This window comes from Corvus cornix, chromosome 10 (assembly GCF_000738735.6).
Source record: "Corvus cornix cornix isolate S_Up_H32 chromosome 10, ASM73873v5, whole genome shotgun sequence".
NCBI lineage: Eukaryota > Metazoa > Chordata > Aves > Passeriformes > Corvidae > Corvus > Corvus cornix.
The window spans coordinates 17,889,765-17,906,754 of NC_046340.1; the positions used below are offsets into that span (position 1 = coordinate 17,889,765).

General features: G+C 40.3%; 1 protein-coding gene across 2 annotated transcripts in view; it reads right to left on the bottom strand.

The window, feature by feature from the left end:
* SCAPER (S-phase cyclin A associated protein in the ER) overlaps positions 1–12,772 on the bottom strand; it is a 136,389-nt gene extending 123,617 nt beyond the window's left edge. The window contains exons 1-4 of one of the 2 annotated variants that reach the window (XM_039557826.1): positions 12,711–12,772; positions 10,865–10,940; positions 8,251–8,368; positions 2,275–2,345 (exon numbers count right to left, since the gene is read on the bottom strand). In XM_039557826.1, the coding sequence (XP_039413760.1) occupies positions 2,275–2,345; positions 8,251–8,368; positions 10,865–10,940; positions 12,711–12,766 (321 nt within the window). In that variant the 5' untranslated portion in view covers positions 12,767–12,772. Of the gene's footprint in view, positions 1–2,274; positions 2,346–8,250; positions 8,369–10,864; positions 10,941–12,522; positions 12,602–12,710 lie in introns of those variants that run through there. The other variant, XM_039557828.1, reaches the window with a different exon arrangement.
* Positions 12,773–16,990: the final 4,218 nt, after the last annotated feature.

Here is a 16,990-nt window from a genome sequence, read left to right on the forward strand (position 1 = left end):
AAGGGTTTCATATTTTTTCTTCCATGACATAAGTCACCTCTTAACAAACTGCTGGGAGAAAAGATGCTCCTTAGCAGAGGCGTTGTATAAAAACATTTAAAGCAAAGCTTATATACTAGCTAATTTATAGCTCCTTGAAACTACAGTTTATAATGACGCAAGCACAACTACAGAATCATAAATAGCTGCATTAAAATAACAGAGCTACCTGTTGCTGCCTGTATTTATAAGATCTGACCTTAGGAAAGTGATTAGGTTTACAGTCATTCAGCTAATACTGTTGATGTAAAGGATCAGTTGTTTCGGAATAAGAAATGCGCGTAATTCCCACTATTTGAAAGATACGTTTTCAAACCTATCTTTAAAAGACAATATCATGGAATATGTTTTGATATTTAGCAATAAATGTTATCCATCTGCTCTACTTGGCATCCATTTATCTTCGCTCTTATATGTCAGCAATATTTTAATGAGGAAAACACCATGTGTAGGCTCTGCAAGTCATAGCAGTTCCATTCTTATCCAGTAAGCAGATCTTCAGGGTCTCAGTAAAACCTAAGCAACATTTACAGCTACCCATGTTCCAGCAGAACACCTCTGAAAGGATAAAACCCTCTAAACTACCTGATTCCTTGTAAACACTATCACACAAGTAGGTAAGCATTAAGTTGGTGGTTTGTTATTAGAAATAATATTTTAACTTGCAGTGATAGTTCAAATATTCAACTGCAGAAGATGAAAAGCTTATGTGCCTTTTAAGTTAACAAACATGGAAATACCCTTTCTTACATCCCAAGTAACCCAGCGTGGATGAGGAAGGTGACATTAAAGCTGAATCTCTCTTGGTGTTTTTTAATTTATTTTTTTTCCCACTAATAGTTTCAGTAACTTGCCTTGGACTTGTGGAAAGTATGCAATGTATATTTATACCCTCAGGATGCCAAAGTTTATTGAACGTATATTTGCCAGCACCCTACTGAAAGGAAGAAGAGGTTGATAAGATCGTATGAAACAGCTCTTGTAAGTTTATTTTCTTGAGATTAGTGGCCCATTCACATGTAAAGGAAAATTAAAAGTGAAAGCTCAACAAAACTAAGCCAAAAAAGCCACCAATTACAGCAGTATCCAGTGTCGGAAAAGCAATAGAAATAAAGGTGCAGAATGCCAATTTGAGATGCCAAGATGCACAGACACTTAGCAATCCATTTCAAACCTTAACTGAATCCACCAGGAATGGACTGTGTCAACAAGAGCTTTAGTACAGCAATCCCACATAGAGCCACTGAGTAGCAACCAAGCATTCTCCTGAAAACGCAGTATTCACATAATCCCCAAGTTAGACAGAACCCAAACTGTGCAGCACATGGTTCTCACACCCTCAATATTCTGAGGGCAAACCCTTCCAGGGAGCCCCAACTACATCGCTAACACTCCACCCTCACAGACCAAGAGAATCAAAATATACAGTGTCTGTAACGTATCAGTGTGTGAAGAGACAACACAAGGCTAATAGGTGCTAAACTAAACTGGGAAAATAACATGCCTATGTTTTAAAGATGCAAAAACCTATGGAAGCAGAACATTTTTTCTTTTCTGAAAAGTAACATTTTTCATATGCTTTATTACCAAATTCTGACAGGCTGCCTCAAAATACTAAATGGCTAAAGCTGTACTAATGCCTAAATCCATAAATCAAAGAAAAACAGCAGTTAAAAATATTAAACATAAGGAAAGATTGAGGTATTACTTTATAATGTAATAAAGATCGTCATTCACAGAGAAAAAAAGGCCAACTAAAAACAGGAGCGGTTTCTTCTTTACAATTCTCATTCAGACTGGCTTTCCAGTCATGGAAATTTTACTCACCTGGACTTTTTTCCAAAGTAAGATATGTGGATGACTTCAACACATGAAGTCAAGACATTTCCTTAAATTAGAAATTGGGGGGAAAGGCAGCCCTTGTATAAGCAGCATGCTTATAGGAAGAATATCCTATATCATTTTATTGAACAGCACTTTCCTTAAAATAACTTTAATTCCCATAAGTCATGTGTGCAGAGGCTGGGAAGTGCCAAAAGGAAATGCTGAGGAAGATAACCTAAATTCTGGCAATTTTAACTTCTGAATACTTGACTTTGAAACTTATATGCTTTAAAAATACAATGTATGCATAGTTTTAGAGAAGTATTAATCAGCCAATAATATATCAGTGATCTCACAGAAAAACATTGTTATGTCATTAATTTTATGTCACAATAAAAAATGAGCAGATACCTGTTTTGCAGTCTTGTGTGTTCCTTGAGTCACCCTTTTTGTTTTTCCACCAGACTGCCATTTTGATTTTCCTGTGGGAGAAGCAACTGTTTTAATCAACAATAACGATTTTAATTAAATAGAGCACCCTAGAATGCATATATCTCATCTTGCAATGTACTGAGAGGGGCACAGTTTCTGAGTTAAGAGGTTTGGCAAATTTTATATTCTAAATATATATTCCACTGTTCAGAATGTGGATAATGCCAGAAAACACTGGAAAATAAAAAAAATACAAGAAAGGCAAGACATACAAACTTCATTAAACAAAGGTAACCCAGCTTTAAGTTCTCAGTGCCTCTAAAGATCATATCATTACAATCTACATGTCAAATATGATAGTAGTTTTCTATATAAATTTTAAGAAGTCTGCTTTTGAATGACTGCTCAATCAGCTATTACAGAACTAAACCAAGAAATATATTTGTATATTTGTTAGGAAAACCAAATGTAATAGTTTAGTTTTTCTGGAACTGTTCTGCCAAGAAAGATGGGAAAAACCAGAACTCAGGTCAGGATTTAGTTCATCAACATTTAGGGAGCCAAAGGAAGAGAAAAAAACATTCACAGAACACAAGTCAGTCTCCTTAAGACGTGAAATCCCTTCACAAACGTACCTGTCTTCCTCCATTGCTTATACAAAGTGACTTTAGCAACTATGCTTCCAAAATCAGTTTAAATTCCCCCAGTCAGAAAGGGTGACTCCAGGCCTCAGTGCTGTGGTAGTGGCAGTTAACTGATTTAGAGTTATCTTCGCATAGAAATATCTGTGTTAGCCTAGACCAACCTGATCTGTTTGCACTTAATCTTTAAGATTTGCTATGGGGTAAGGTAAAAAAATTTACTCCTCCAAGTATCTAACTTGCACAACACGAAAATCATAGGATCCAATTACCAAAAATGTAAGCAAGCTGAGACAAAACAGTAACTACGGAAAGAGTTCTCTAGCACAGATTACATCCAAATAGAAGTTTCAAGATTATTTAGCTGGATGAAGCCAAGCAAATCAATGCATTAGTTGAATACAGTCCTCTCTAGACCATGGAGATCATTCTTGAATTTCAGAATTGTCCAGTTGAGTTTTTAACAGTTCTGAGGCCAAATTCCCAAACATAGCCCAGCTGTTTTACATTGCTCTGGTTATGTAAAGCAGCTGCAAACCTGTCTAAACCAAGCAGTTGTACAGCTGGTTTGCACAGCTGGTTTGTATCACTGGCTATTCCAGGCAACAAGGCTTTTAATTTAAAACAAATTAAAAATTATTTGCTTGATAATTCATTTTTAAAATACTACATTAGCCAAAAAACCAGCTATAAACTAATATATTGAACTCAATTTAGCAGCATTCAGGGGAAAAAAAATCATTCAGCTACTGCATGCATAAAACCTTCATAGTCACTAAAAATCTTAAACTGGGGAATAGTTCCATGGCAGACTTCCGATAACTGAAGTATTTCAATCACCAAAGCCTCTCTTCTGATGTGATTTACAATGCAAAGACAAGGTTTTGAAGGCAATGGCATACAGGACTTGCACAGTGTAAAGGTTTGCAACAAATATGAGTACATTAAAATTAAAAAAGGGCAGATGAAAACATCAAGTTGCAGAGTCTTTAGATTCTATAAAATCCAGAATAACAATCCATTATCTAAGATCTGTGAAATCTCTGATCAAGTCCCTTCTAAAGACAAAAGCAAGTTTCCAGGCACTTCCTATATGAGGCAGAAATTTAGATGCAAATAGCAGGTTTTGCAAATTTAATATAGTGTGGGGAAAGGACTAACTTTTTCTTAAGGTGTAGAGGCCAGAAAACTTTGCATTTCAGCAGCAGCCACAATTTTAAGTTTTCTAATTCCTTTTCTTACAATAATGGCTCTGGTTACTAGAAGGTATCTTCCTCTCTGCTTTTGTCCTATACTCCCAAGCAGTGACAGCACTGCTCAATGGCTGTTTGTATGTTCAGGGGTGACTGGTGTGTAACTGCATCATGTTGGCATTGCTACGAGATGCACAGACCTCAGTGACACCCGAAGGGCATCCCCTGCTAGCAATTTACTAAATTGTAAGGAGAGAACAATAGTGACCCAAGATCATCTCCTTTAGCTATTAAGTTGCCCATGTGAAATATATAAAGTATCAAAGTTTTGCAGCATTGGAGGAGCTACAGCCATATTTTACACTGGAAGTCCATTTCCTTCCTGTCTGGTGATTAAATATGAAGCACACAGGGTTTATGATTTGTGAAGACTTCCTGTCAAAAAGATGAGGTGTCAACATCTACCAAAAAACCCCACTGATAACCTACTTTCAAAAGCTATCTTTTACCTAACAATCTCAACAACCATCCTGCTCACCTCTCTCTTTTTGGATATTTTCACTGGAATAGGAAATGTGGGAATTGCCTTTAAATTTAGTAGTTGCAGTCTTCATTTCTGTGCTGGGTATGGCAGAGGTCAACTGAACATGTAGTTTCAGCATCTTTGACACTGTTCATCATCACACCCTCAGCAGGAATGATAACTTTCAACTGAGGAAGCATGCTGAAGTTTCTAATCCTACTATGAACCATATCTTTTTAGAGGTCTGTAGAGCAGCAGTAGATGCTATTTTTCTAACTGTACAATGCTAAGGATCTGGAGAAATTACTGCCTTCAAGCATGGATACAACCAAAATCCTCCACGTTTTTCCACCTCCAGATTGAATTTCAGCAATATATTTTGCACAAAATTACTTTTATAAATTACTGTCACTGTCTCAGCCAGAATATAATGGCCCTGTATTCACCTACCAGCACTAGACTGGCTTCCCATTCATTCCAGTGAAATTCAAGGTTTGAAACTTATGAGCCCTAAAGAATCGCCCTCACACTACATTCTGCCAGTTCCCATCAGACCAGTGCCGCAAGGGCTCACACACAATGTGTGCAGTCAGGGCTCTCACAATTCCTCACATGGCCAAAGAGAGCCAAGTTTCACGCTTTGATCACATCCCACAAAACCTATTTACTGCAGCAGGCTCTTGCTAAAACAGTGGAATATGCTGCAGGCTCCCCAAAGTGTGCCAGGTACCTTTCAACCAATAAAATATGTTTTTCCTTACCCTGAAATGCTTAATCTGCAAATGAATTCTATACGGCAAGAGCCCAGGTGATTTTAAACAAATAGGAAATAAGAAGGGAACAGTCACAAATACAAGACTTTCCAATTTTTCTACACATCTCAAAGTTCCAAAGGTATCTTACCATCTATCAACATTTCAATGTCAAGCCTCTGCAATTTTTTAACTGTTGCTAATACCACAGCTAAGATTTTGTAATAAAGTTTGTGTGTAGTTGCTTATCTGCATTCAGTGCCTCAAATTTCATTCTAGGCATGTGAAATAATTACAACGGAAAGAATTCTGAAACCCTCCCTTGGAACAATCCCAGCTTTCCAAGGTGGGCAAAAGCAAAGTGACTGCAATTGGTGACTGGTGGCTGTAGGTTTGGAATGCAAATTCCGTTCTGGAGACAGAATACCAGAATAGTGAATTTTTCACAGTTTTAAGACTCCTTCTAAGACATCAAATCAGCGATAGTGTTGATTAGTTTATCCAACACAATCTGCTGTGTACTACTGAATTCTGTGAAGGAGTTATTTGAATTTCAATGGTTGAAAAGTGTTAACAGTCACTCTCTCTTCTAGATCATTACCACTGTGGCTGGGACTGTCATGTCATTGATCTCTATTCATAATTAGAATTTCAGATCTGACATAACTGGGGTGCACACTGCTCCAAAACACAGAGCAGACATATCACCTGCCATTCCAGAAATCTCTTTGCTTTTTAAGGAAATATTGCTTACCAGCAGGAACTATATATTTACAGCATGGAGTCAGAAGTTTTTGATTTCTCTTTTACTCATGTATGCTATATAAAATACACAAGTATTTCAGAGTAAGAGTTAAATGGGAAGAAGAACACAAGCACACAATTTTTAAAGGAAACAGAAAAAGGATACAAATAGAAAAGATGAATTCAGCATTTTAATTAATCAACTCTACCTCACTACCTCAGTAATAAAAAATGCTCATACCTTGCCTGTGTCTGGAAAAAGAAATAAATCACATTATAAATAACAGTATATAATTTAAAATGTTAAATCACACACGGGTGCTGCCAAATCAATAACTCTGGATGTTACGAGTAGAAGAAACTGCCGCCCAAAGACAAAATTCTGCTTTGTACAGAGGAGTGGCAGGATTGGTGCAGGCACCCTGAACCTTTGGCCTGATTTACACAAACCTTGAACAAGTTAGAACTGTCCTAATTCATAATATTGCTGTATCATCCCTACGGGACACAGTACATACAGGAAGATCAGCAGAAAATGAACCAGAGCTCAGTGACACCAACATAAACATCCTCCATGCCAGGCAAGGGTCAAGAGATAAAGGATCTGGCTCTGCCAGTCTTTCACTAACCACAAGTTTCTTTTCATAGGGAAATTTTCCATCAGGCAATAATCATCAGATCCTTTGCATTGTGCAAAAAGGTCTGCCTATACTTTAATTTTAAGAAGTTTTAACATGAAAGCTCCACTGACAGAGTTTAAAAATTACAATGGGGCTAATAGGACCAAAAGAAGGAAATGAATACAGCTACTTGGATTTTAATTACTGTACATAACCACTATTTAATGAAAGGTAAGAATTCCCTTTTACATTCATCATGGTTTAGCAGAAATTGTTAGAGCAAACATTCATCTACAAATCACAGTCATTTTTAAAGAAAAAGTGTTAGAGTTTCTAAAATAATATTACAAGTAAGGTAGTATTAAAAAATAACAGGCACTTCAAACAGAAAGTGAAGCATAGCAAAAGTTGCTCAAAAATACTGCTAGAAATACACTGCATGTTCCTTTACCACACACTCATTCATATCACTACCTTCCCCAGAAGAGTAATCTGGAATCTGGAAATACTTTGGCCCCAATTCTATTCTGCTTAAAGACGGTTTAAACTTTGCATCAGACATAGGGTTAATTATCTTGCAACATAAGATGTAACATTTCTTAGAAATATCTTTTCCACTGGCAGAATCTCAGAACAGCTGAGGTTGGAAGGAGCCTCTAGAGATCATTTAGCTCAACCTTCAGGCTGTCCAGGACTATGTCCAGGGAGGTTTTGAGCATCTCCAAGGAAGATGATGCCCAGAGTTTTTCTAGGCAACTGGTTCCCATGTTCAGCCACCTTCATAGCATTAAAAAAATTTACTTTTAGATACTCAAAAGCTGCAGCACCTGGACAGGGACATGAGAAATACAAAAATACTTGAGATAAAGTCCTCAAAAACAGCATTCAGACATCTGGAACAGCTTGACTAGAACAAAAACAAAAGTCAATTCCTGGCTCCTTAAGTCATCATACCACAAGAGAGTATTACAACAGTAACAAAACTGTTCTGAGGACTTGCATTATGGCATGCTGTCCCCACATATCCCCTTCTTTAGAGATTCTTCATTGGTATTTACGAAAGCTGAAGTGATCCCAAAAGAAACTTCCGAACTTCTTTGTTTTAGAACACAGAGAGCAATTTGTTAGATTGTTCTAAGTCATCTCTACAATTCTGAATTCCCAAGTTACAAGAGATCACTTTAGGACAATGTGATTCTGTTACACAACTATCTTGATAATATCAGCAGAAGAAAACAGCCTTGGATGTTACTTGCAGACAAATTAAAACAGTTTTTAATCTGTCACTGGAAGGTTTTATAAAGTGATCTGCCAACTGCAAGGCACATTTTGGAAAAAAACTTTTAAATTATACTATGTATGCTGAACGGAACCTTTTTTAATAAAGAAATTCTATGTAAGAAAAATGTTTCCAGATGAGCAACTCCAGCTGACAGAGGAATGGAAGTGCAAAGACCTGGTGGAAGACTGTTAAACACATACCATCATCTTCCTTGTTTTCCAGGGGAACACTCCACGCAATCAGGTTCCTTGCTGTCCGTCCCTCTTCTGCCACTATTTTCCTCACTTTGTCATGGCTGTTAGAGCGTTGGAAAGAAGCCTGAAAACAAGAAATACGTGGATGGGCAAACAAGAAAGCGAAATCTTTGGTTTGATATGTTAATTTCATCCAGTATGTGGTTACACCATCCAAAGTGGGGTACACAGGTGCTGAATTTTCCTCAAATATCTGAAACAGGTGTATGCATCCATTTTCATCCCCATTTCTCTGCATATAAGCAGACTGATTCATCAACATGTCATGGGAGTTACTACCCAGCCCTCAATATGGGTATGTCTAGACCACATCACTTTCAATTAACTGCTTGTCAATGCTGCTGGAGCATCACAGCAGACTTCACAAATGCTGTAACTACCTTGAGTCAATCAGAACTAATTATACAAGCTGCACAAGACCAAAATACATGTGTTAGTGACTGGTGAGAGCCTGGAGAAAGGCATGAGATTTGTGGGAACCATCTGAAACATGCATAAAAGCCCACCTCTCCCACTGAGAAGATAAGAACCTAGAAAGTATTTCCTGGCAACCGTGATGGACTGTTACTACGAAGCTGCAAGTACTCAAAGGCAGAATAAGAGACACTGGGGATGCACTTTATTTATCTAATAAACATATTTCTTTGCATTTGTGAAAGGCACCATCACAAGGCATTTGAAACCAAATACATTAAGAAGTATTTGTATCAACTGACAGATGTCAATCAGATAAAATCTTGCCTCTTGTACAGTGTAGGAAAGTTAAGCCTCAGAAAATAATTTGCAACAAAGCCAAACTATATACAGTAATGATAAACTTATGTACCATGATAGCACAAAACTGCTGACCATATTAGCTTTAAACACTGGCAAACTTAACCACAAAGAAGTTAAATAAACCTAAATATTATTTTAGGCACGAACAGACTGATTTCCTATAGGACTAATCAGGAGGTACACTTTTCCTCTTTTTCATTCTTACCATCATATAGCTCAAGCCTGCAACCACTTCTACATCTTTAGAAAGAAAATACAGTAAAATTACACTAAAAACAAATATAGCAGATGAGTGGCTAGAATTTATTAAGGCAGTAGGAAACAACACAAATGAGAAACTCTTTTTACTTTAACGCTAATATAATAGTTTTTAATTTGGGTTTCTCTCATCCAGATGTCTTCAATTGCCTGTTTGGAAGTCACAGTGTGCCATCTAGTGCTTCACAGACCTGCCCAGAGACACAACCAGGCAACACAACAGAAGAAAATACAGCACTGCTGTATCAGCGAAGTTTTGGAAAATCTAATCCAATAAATAGAGCAAATGACATACATTGGCCCAAAGTAACCCAAATAAAGCACATAAAAACCCCAGAATCTGTACTGAACTGGTTCTAGTCGATCCTTATTCTATAGACCTAATTGCCTGCTCTTGCAAGGAATTTTTAGTAACAGTGACCATTTCTGCTGTAGCAAGTTTGGTTTGCGTTTTTAATCCCTTGTTGCATGCATGACATTGAGCGTAAAACCTTGCATTAGTCCACAATAAACTAACTTCCTAAATGACTTACTTTTATAGAAGCCAGAAAGGCTTAAAAGGAAACAGTAAGTATCTAGGTCAACATGACATTTCAAGGTATTGTGTGTAATGAAACTAGAGCCTAACTTAAAATTCTCATCTCTGTAACTTGGACATCAGTCAAAAGAAACCAACAAACCCTTGAGGGAGGCCCAAACAGGAGTTAGCAAAGAGGAAGTGCACAGCCACCGAGAAGTGAAAATTGTTGTGCCAAAGGCCATAGTAGGTATGAACAGCCTCTTCATTTGACAAGAGTTAGCTGTAGTACCCTCCCTCTTCAAGTGACATGATACTGATACTTGGTTTTTGACTGCTCCCTCAACCTGAATCCCTGCTTTTTGCTACTCAATTATCCAAAAAAATTACCTTCTGCGACATGCTCTGGATACAATCATCCCTTAAGCCAAAGGAGTGACCAGAAACAATTCAGCTTTAAATAGCAAATGTTTGTTAATTAGTCTGTACTGCTTCTTTTCAAGGCTATAAATACTAAAGGACCTTTAATGAGGATTCTTTTTTTAATGATGCTCACACATAGAAATACATAGACATAAACAAACCCACCAGTTTCATCCATGGCATTGCCAAAGAAAATGAATTCAGCTCTAACCTCAGCTCCTTCTAAGAACACCACAGTCTTAAGTGTAACCAAACATTAAAGTCTTGCACTACAGCACAGGTTGGATGAAAGCAGTTTAAAATGGGAATCAGCTGAAAAAGAATGCAAAAACCCCCATATACTAACACAACTAGAAATTATGCAAAACAGAAGAAATATTCAAATTTACTCTACAGTAAAATTCCTTTTAGAAGATTTCTCTCCATCGTGTTAATGAATAAAATGTATTTAGCTCCTAGAATCAATACTTTCATAGAAGGTACAAATTAACCAATTTATGAATTAATCCCAACATGAAAAATTAGTTTTTCTTGCTGTTGAAAAAATATTCTACCATGTAGCATTATAGTTACTGAATGTCTTACCATCATGCTATAACCTTCCTCTGCATCAACAGGCTCACTCATTACATTTTTGGCAGACCCCATTGAGTTTTCATACCTGTGTCAAAATAAATGCAATTAATTATTTTACCTAAAATAATTTCCAAAACTACTTTTAGCTTGCTGGCAGCATCTAGGTCATGGACATCAGATGAACACAGTAAGGTTTTTGGAAGATAATTTTATTTGTAAAGTGTTTGCATTGCTCCTTACTAAAACCAGCCAAAAGTCCAAGAAGAAAACAAAAAGAAAGAGCCACTACAGAAAAATGTAATTTTATATGTGGTTAGATAGTAAACAGTACAAAGTATATTAAAACTTTCAAACAAATCATTGCATGGACTGCTCTAGAACAGTGATACAAGTAGAATAATCTTTCCTGTGACAGAGAACTGGGCAAGTTGGTTATCAGCTCAAAAAGAAAAATAAATCAGAGATATACTAACAATGAGCAGCAGTTAATTACTGATGAAGCAAAATAAAACTGAAATTTCTGTTCTTGTTTAACTATAAGATGTGATGGCTCCTGTATAAGTCAGCTCTGAGAAAGTGAATACTTTATGCAACTATGAATACAGAACCATTGCCAAGAGTGAAGAAAGTATACAGGAGTAAATATGTATAGCTTTATCGAGAGTTTCCAGAACAGTGTTAACAATTCTGAAATAAAGTTAAACCCTTGGCTTCAAGGTTGGTAAATTCTAGACAGCTGCTGATTTGAGTGCAAACACTCTAATCCTACTCTTCAGAAGAATCAGATGCTAAAATGGATATTAAAGTCATCTTTAATCAGATCCTAAGTCAGATTTTGTTGGCCTTTACCACTAATGATGCTGCATTAAGCAGGCTGCTCACCTGTTCTCAATTTACATAAATGGCTGAATTTTCTAAAAGGATATAGCCCAACCTGTGTCAACAAACCCACAGATGTCTGTGTGCCTTAAGACAACCTACTAAACCCATACAAACCAGAATATTCTGCAGTTAGATGAAGGAAGTTGAGTTTTTGAGAACAAAGATTGGACTTCAGCATCACTTCAGGCATCCAGAAGAGGCCCGCCACTGAGTCTTCAAACAGGCATCTTAGAAAATGCCTTTTGTACACCAAACTAACTTAACTGTAATCGAGGTATAATAAAAGCTAATTAAAACGACATATACATTTGAGGAAAAAAACATGAGGACCCATGTATTTTCCCACTAGGGCAGGGTATTTGGAAATAATGCAGAAACAAGAATCTGTATTTAGTGAACTGCATAGAGAAGACAGACCCTGAGTACACTGCGAGCCCTACTGTGCTGTCAGCCGTGATTTTGTCTCTGACAGCAAAGGAAGGCCATGAGTTTATGCTAGGAACGACATGAGTAGTTTCCAAGATGCAAATGCTCATGCACCATGTGGCATTTTATACGAATGCACAGTGAATTTCCTCAGCGCGGGTGCCTCTCCCCACACACACACAACTCCCACTCTGGACAGGTGGGCCTGTACAGCCTGAGGGATCGTCGGGTTCACAGGCACCGGGATCCCCCTCAGGCTGAGTCCGACTGTCCCCACAGGCAGTGCGGGAATGACGGGAAGGGCTAGCTCAGACGGACAGCCCGTTTCCCCCACACAGCACGGCCCGACCCACACCCACCGCTCCCGGTCGCCTGTAGCAACCAGGCTGTCCCTCCCCGGTCTCGCCGGGCCGAGTGGCGGAGCCGCCCGCCGGGGCAGCGCCCGGGGCTGTGGGGCTGAGGGGGGGGTGAGGCCGGCCCGCCGCCATCTTGCCCGCGCCTCCCGCGCGCTGCCCGCTCGCGCCGGGCCCGCGCGCCGGCCACTCACGCTCTCCGCCGCGCCGCGCCGTCCCGCCCGCGCGCGTCCCGCCGCGCTGACGTCATCGCACCCCGCCGACACCACCCGCCCGCCGCCACGCCAGCCCCGCCCACCCAGCCCGCGCATGCGCGGCTCCCGCCGGTGAAGGCGGTGCCCCCACCTTGCCCTCACCTGGCCCCGCACCTCCCACCCGCCCCGCCTCGCGCGTGCCCGGCCCGCCCTCACCTCGCCGCCGCCTCGCCCCAGCCTGAGGGGGCCGCGCTGAGGCGGTTCCCGCGGTTCCCGCGGTCCCCCGGGCCGGGCCAGGTCGGGGCTGCCCTCAGCCCCTGAGAAAACGCCGGGGTGCTGTCACAGAATCAATTCGGTTGGAAAAGGCCTCTGAGATCGAGTCCCACCTATGATCGAACGCTACCTTGTCACCTAGACCATGGCACCAAGTGCCATGTCCAGTCTTTACTTAAACACTTCAGGGACAGTGACTCCACCACCTCCCTGAGCAGCCCGTTCCAATGTCTAATCACTGTTTCTGTGAAGAAGTTCTTCCAAATGTTCAACCTAAATTTCCCCTAGTGCAGTTTGAGGCCATTCCCTTTCATCCTGTCAGCCATTGCCTGGGAGACCAGCCCTTACCTCCTGTCGCTAAGTTGTGGAGAGCGAGAAGGTACCCCCTGAGTCTCCTTTCCTCTTGGCCGAGCCCCTGCAGCTCCCTCGGCCACTCCTGGTGTTCCAGACCCTTCCCCAGCTCCATTCCCTCCTCTGGACACGCTCCAGCCCCTCCATGTCTTCCTTGTTGTGAGGGGCCCAAATCTGACCCCAGGACCTGAGGTGTGGCCTCAGCAGTGCCCAGCACAGACAGATGGTCACTGCCCTGGTCCTGCTGCCACACCATTGCTGGAATAGCCCAGGTGCCATCGGCCTTCTTGCCCCCTTGGGCTCAAGTTCAGCTACTGTCAACCTGATGTGGCCTCCTGTGCTGGTGTGATCACTGAGGCGATGGCAGTGAGCCCCTCAGTGTCTCGCCCTTCCCCACTGCTGGGAACTGGGGAACAGGGAACAGTAAATAACTGTGTGCAATACATGGGGTATATGTGTAATACGGGCACCTAGTCCTGGGGTGTAACACTGAGGTGTGATTTGGGCTACTGCATCCAGCTTGTGCACCGTACCTGGGGACAGGTGGGGCTTGTGAAGAGGCCAGCCTTCCTTATGGGGTCTGAGGCCTGGGAAATGTGATTCGTGAGGAAACATGGGACAAAGTGGAATCTATTTAGCCAAAAGAAGACAAAAGGGGATGTGGTAGGAGTGTAAAAGCATGATGTGAAGAGAATAATCCATTTCCCTCAGTGTGATAGGAATAGCGAGAAGAGGCCAAAATGATAACCTGGACAGCTCTGGTTGTCATCTCTAAAGCATTAAAAGTCCTACAAGGATGGGAATAGATGGCTTGGGAGATCGTACATGCTTCAGTTTGATCTGCAGGAAGTGCAGCAACAACGTCTCTCAGAAATGATACATCACTCGACTGTGGTTCAGAGCAGAGAGCTGAGCCAGGAGGTCCATGAAGGTCCCATCCAAATCCCTTACACTGCCATCCTTTGATAATGCACTTGTTTATTATTTATCAGTCAGAGTTCCCACAGCTGCCTCCTCAATGTGCAGCTGAGCTGAGTGCCCTGATACCATGTCACATCAAATCCTGCTGTTCTGGTTTGATGCCAAATCAGACACAGCATCAGAAGAGCCTCCTTTTATAACCTATTTCCTCAGATATTAATAACTGCACTAAATGCAAAGAACTAGAAAAACACGTCAGTAGCGTCTGCAGAGTATAAAATATTTTGTGCAAAGTCTTATGAAACAATTGGAACACCCAAAAAGTCGTATTTGGGTATTGCTAAAGCAAATGACTGTCACTTTAAAATCCAAACACAGGGTATTTAAATGTGATGATCTTTATAAATAAATTGTTGCTCCGTTTTTTCCCTTACTTAAATCTGTGTGCCAAAATCAACAACTTTTATAACGGAAAAAGGAAGGATAATCTTTGCATGCAGGTCTTAGATAAACTGTCTCAGATGCAGCTTAAAATGTTGACACATGATAACAATAAAATTAGGGGAATATGTCAAAAAGGAACCCTATCTAAATAAAGCTACTGTCAATTCATTTATTCTGACAGTGTATAAATAACATGCATTAGAATAAAACAAATTAAGGCTCATTCAATTCGGGCAGTGATTTATAAAACTGAAATGTAGAAATGTCAAAAACTTACAGTGAACACCAGATGGATAACTTCATTTGCTAGAAATAACTGTTCAGGAACTGGTGTTTGTGCTGCTGGACAACTGTTCACATGCTGACAGTCTAACAGACCTGATTTACACTTGCAGATCTCACAGAGAAGAAGTTGTGTTGAACATGACCTTCTAACATTCTTTTTTTTGTGACCAAAAGAATGGCTCCAAAGAGATTTGTGACAGATTGCATGTGATTTGGCTTGAGGGAAGGGCAGATTTTCCAGAAAAGTCAGGAAGTTCATCACATAAAAAAGTTTTTATATAGCATGACTTGTATTCTGATTTAAAAATAGCTTCACTGATACTCCCTTTTAACTTACAATAGTGATGCATTTGCTATGCACGTGGTTAAAATCATGGAGGGAACAGATTTCCCTCTTTCCCCCTGCATTCATACCAGAATGATCTTGAATTTTATACAACTGGTTTAACTGTGTGCTGGGAAGAGTTTGGATTGTATTTTGACACGAAGAAGAATATGACTTCCTCTGCTTTCCCTCTAGCTGAGATTCAGATTTTTTTCCTAATGTACAGGATATAATGAATTTCATAATAATAAACTTGCTCTTGCACATCTACGTGGAGTTTGTTATTTGGAGACTATTTCAGTGTAGGCACTGAAATGTATAACCTCATACACTTGTCAACCCTTGAGATATGCAGTGAAAAGGTTTTTTGTGGTGTTAGTAATGCATCAGACAAAGAAAACAAAGCATTTTGAGTGCTATTTCAGAAACGACTCAAATCTTATTTCTGTTTTGATTGCTCATAGGATTTGCTTTGTCCACACATGGCACAAGTAGTAGGACAATTCACATTTTGTATATGCGATTTATATAAATACTGGTGGGAGATTTGACATTTAAACCAATAAAAGGTATTAGACTTAACTCACTATTAGATTTTTTAATGGAAAGACATTTCTTATATGGGCAGGAAATTGCAATAACACATTTACTGATTTATTGCAATATTTTACTCTTGGATCTTCAAAATGAACTGTCGTAGCTCTTCACAGTTAATAGAATTGGAGGTGAACCGGCAGCAGTCCATTGGTGTCACCACGGAAGGGACTGGATGGAGCAGCAACTTCCATTAACTGGGGGCTCTGCCTGAACAATTGTGTTTATGGAAACACAGGTAGGTTTATCTCCTCTTTCTGCTTAAGGGAGGAATTTTGAAAGTACCCTTGTCTTGAGAGGAGAAATAACAAATCTAACGATGGTCCTACATAAATCTCAACCCAGTAAGAATGATTAATTTGACTGCAGTGGGGTCAGGATCAGCACAATCCCAATTTCATGTGACAGCTGTTAGGAATGATATTCCTGGCGAGGCCCCTGCTCATTTACTCGATGTATTTTCAGTTTGTCTGAGTGGTCAATGAGGTTAAATTTATTTTACAGCTTTCTATTATCTGTGTTGAACAGTTATTAAAACTTGTATCGATCCACCTTATTAACTCTTACAAAGCATTGCTTCCCTTTCTCTTTGCCTCAGAAGCGTTACGTGTGAGTTGGGCCCTCAAGCAAGACTAATGCTGTTCCTTTTTGGTATAAACTTTTTGCACACCTTTGTTTCCTGATCATCTTCCTATTGCAGGGTTTGTTGATGCTTGCCTGAAATTCTGGTAATCATAGAATCACAGAATATGGCGAGTTGGAAGGGACCCATCAGGATCATCGAGGCCAACTCTTTGTCCTATGCAGGGCATCCCGAAGAGTCACTCATACCATGTCCAAAAGCTCCTCGAACTCAGTGAGACTGTGGTAACAGTCACTTCAGCCTGCCAGGCCTCACTGATGTTTAAAAGTTGGATAATTGTCAGTACATCCTGACGGTATTTGGTGCCTTCCGCCGGTAGAGCAGAAAGGCCTGCGCGAGTAAGGCCCATTCCCGGCCCCGAATCACGAGTGCTGCGCGCAGGCGGCACCGCGGGCGCGGGCCCGACCCTCCGCCGCTCCCCCGCCCTCTCCCCGCCCGCCCCCG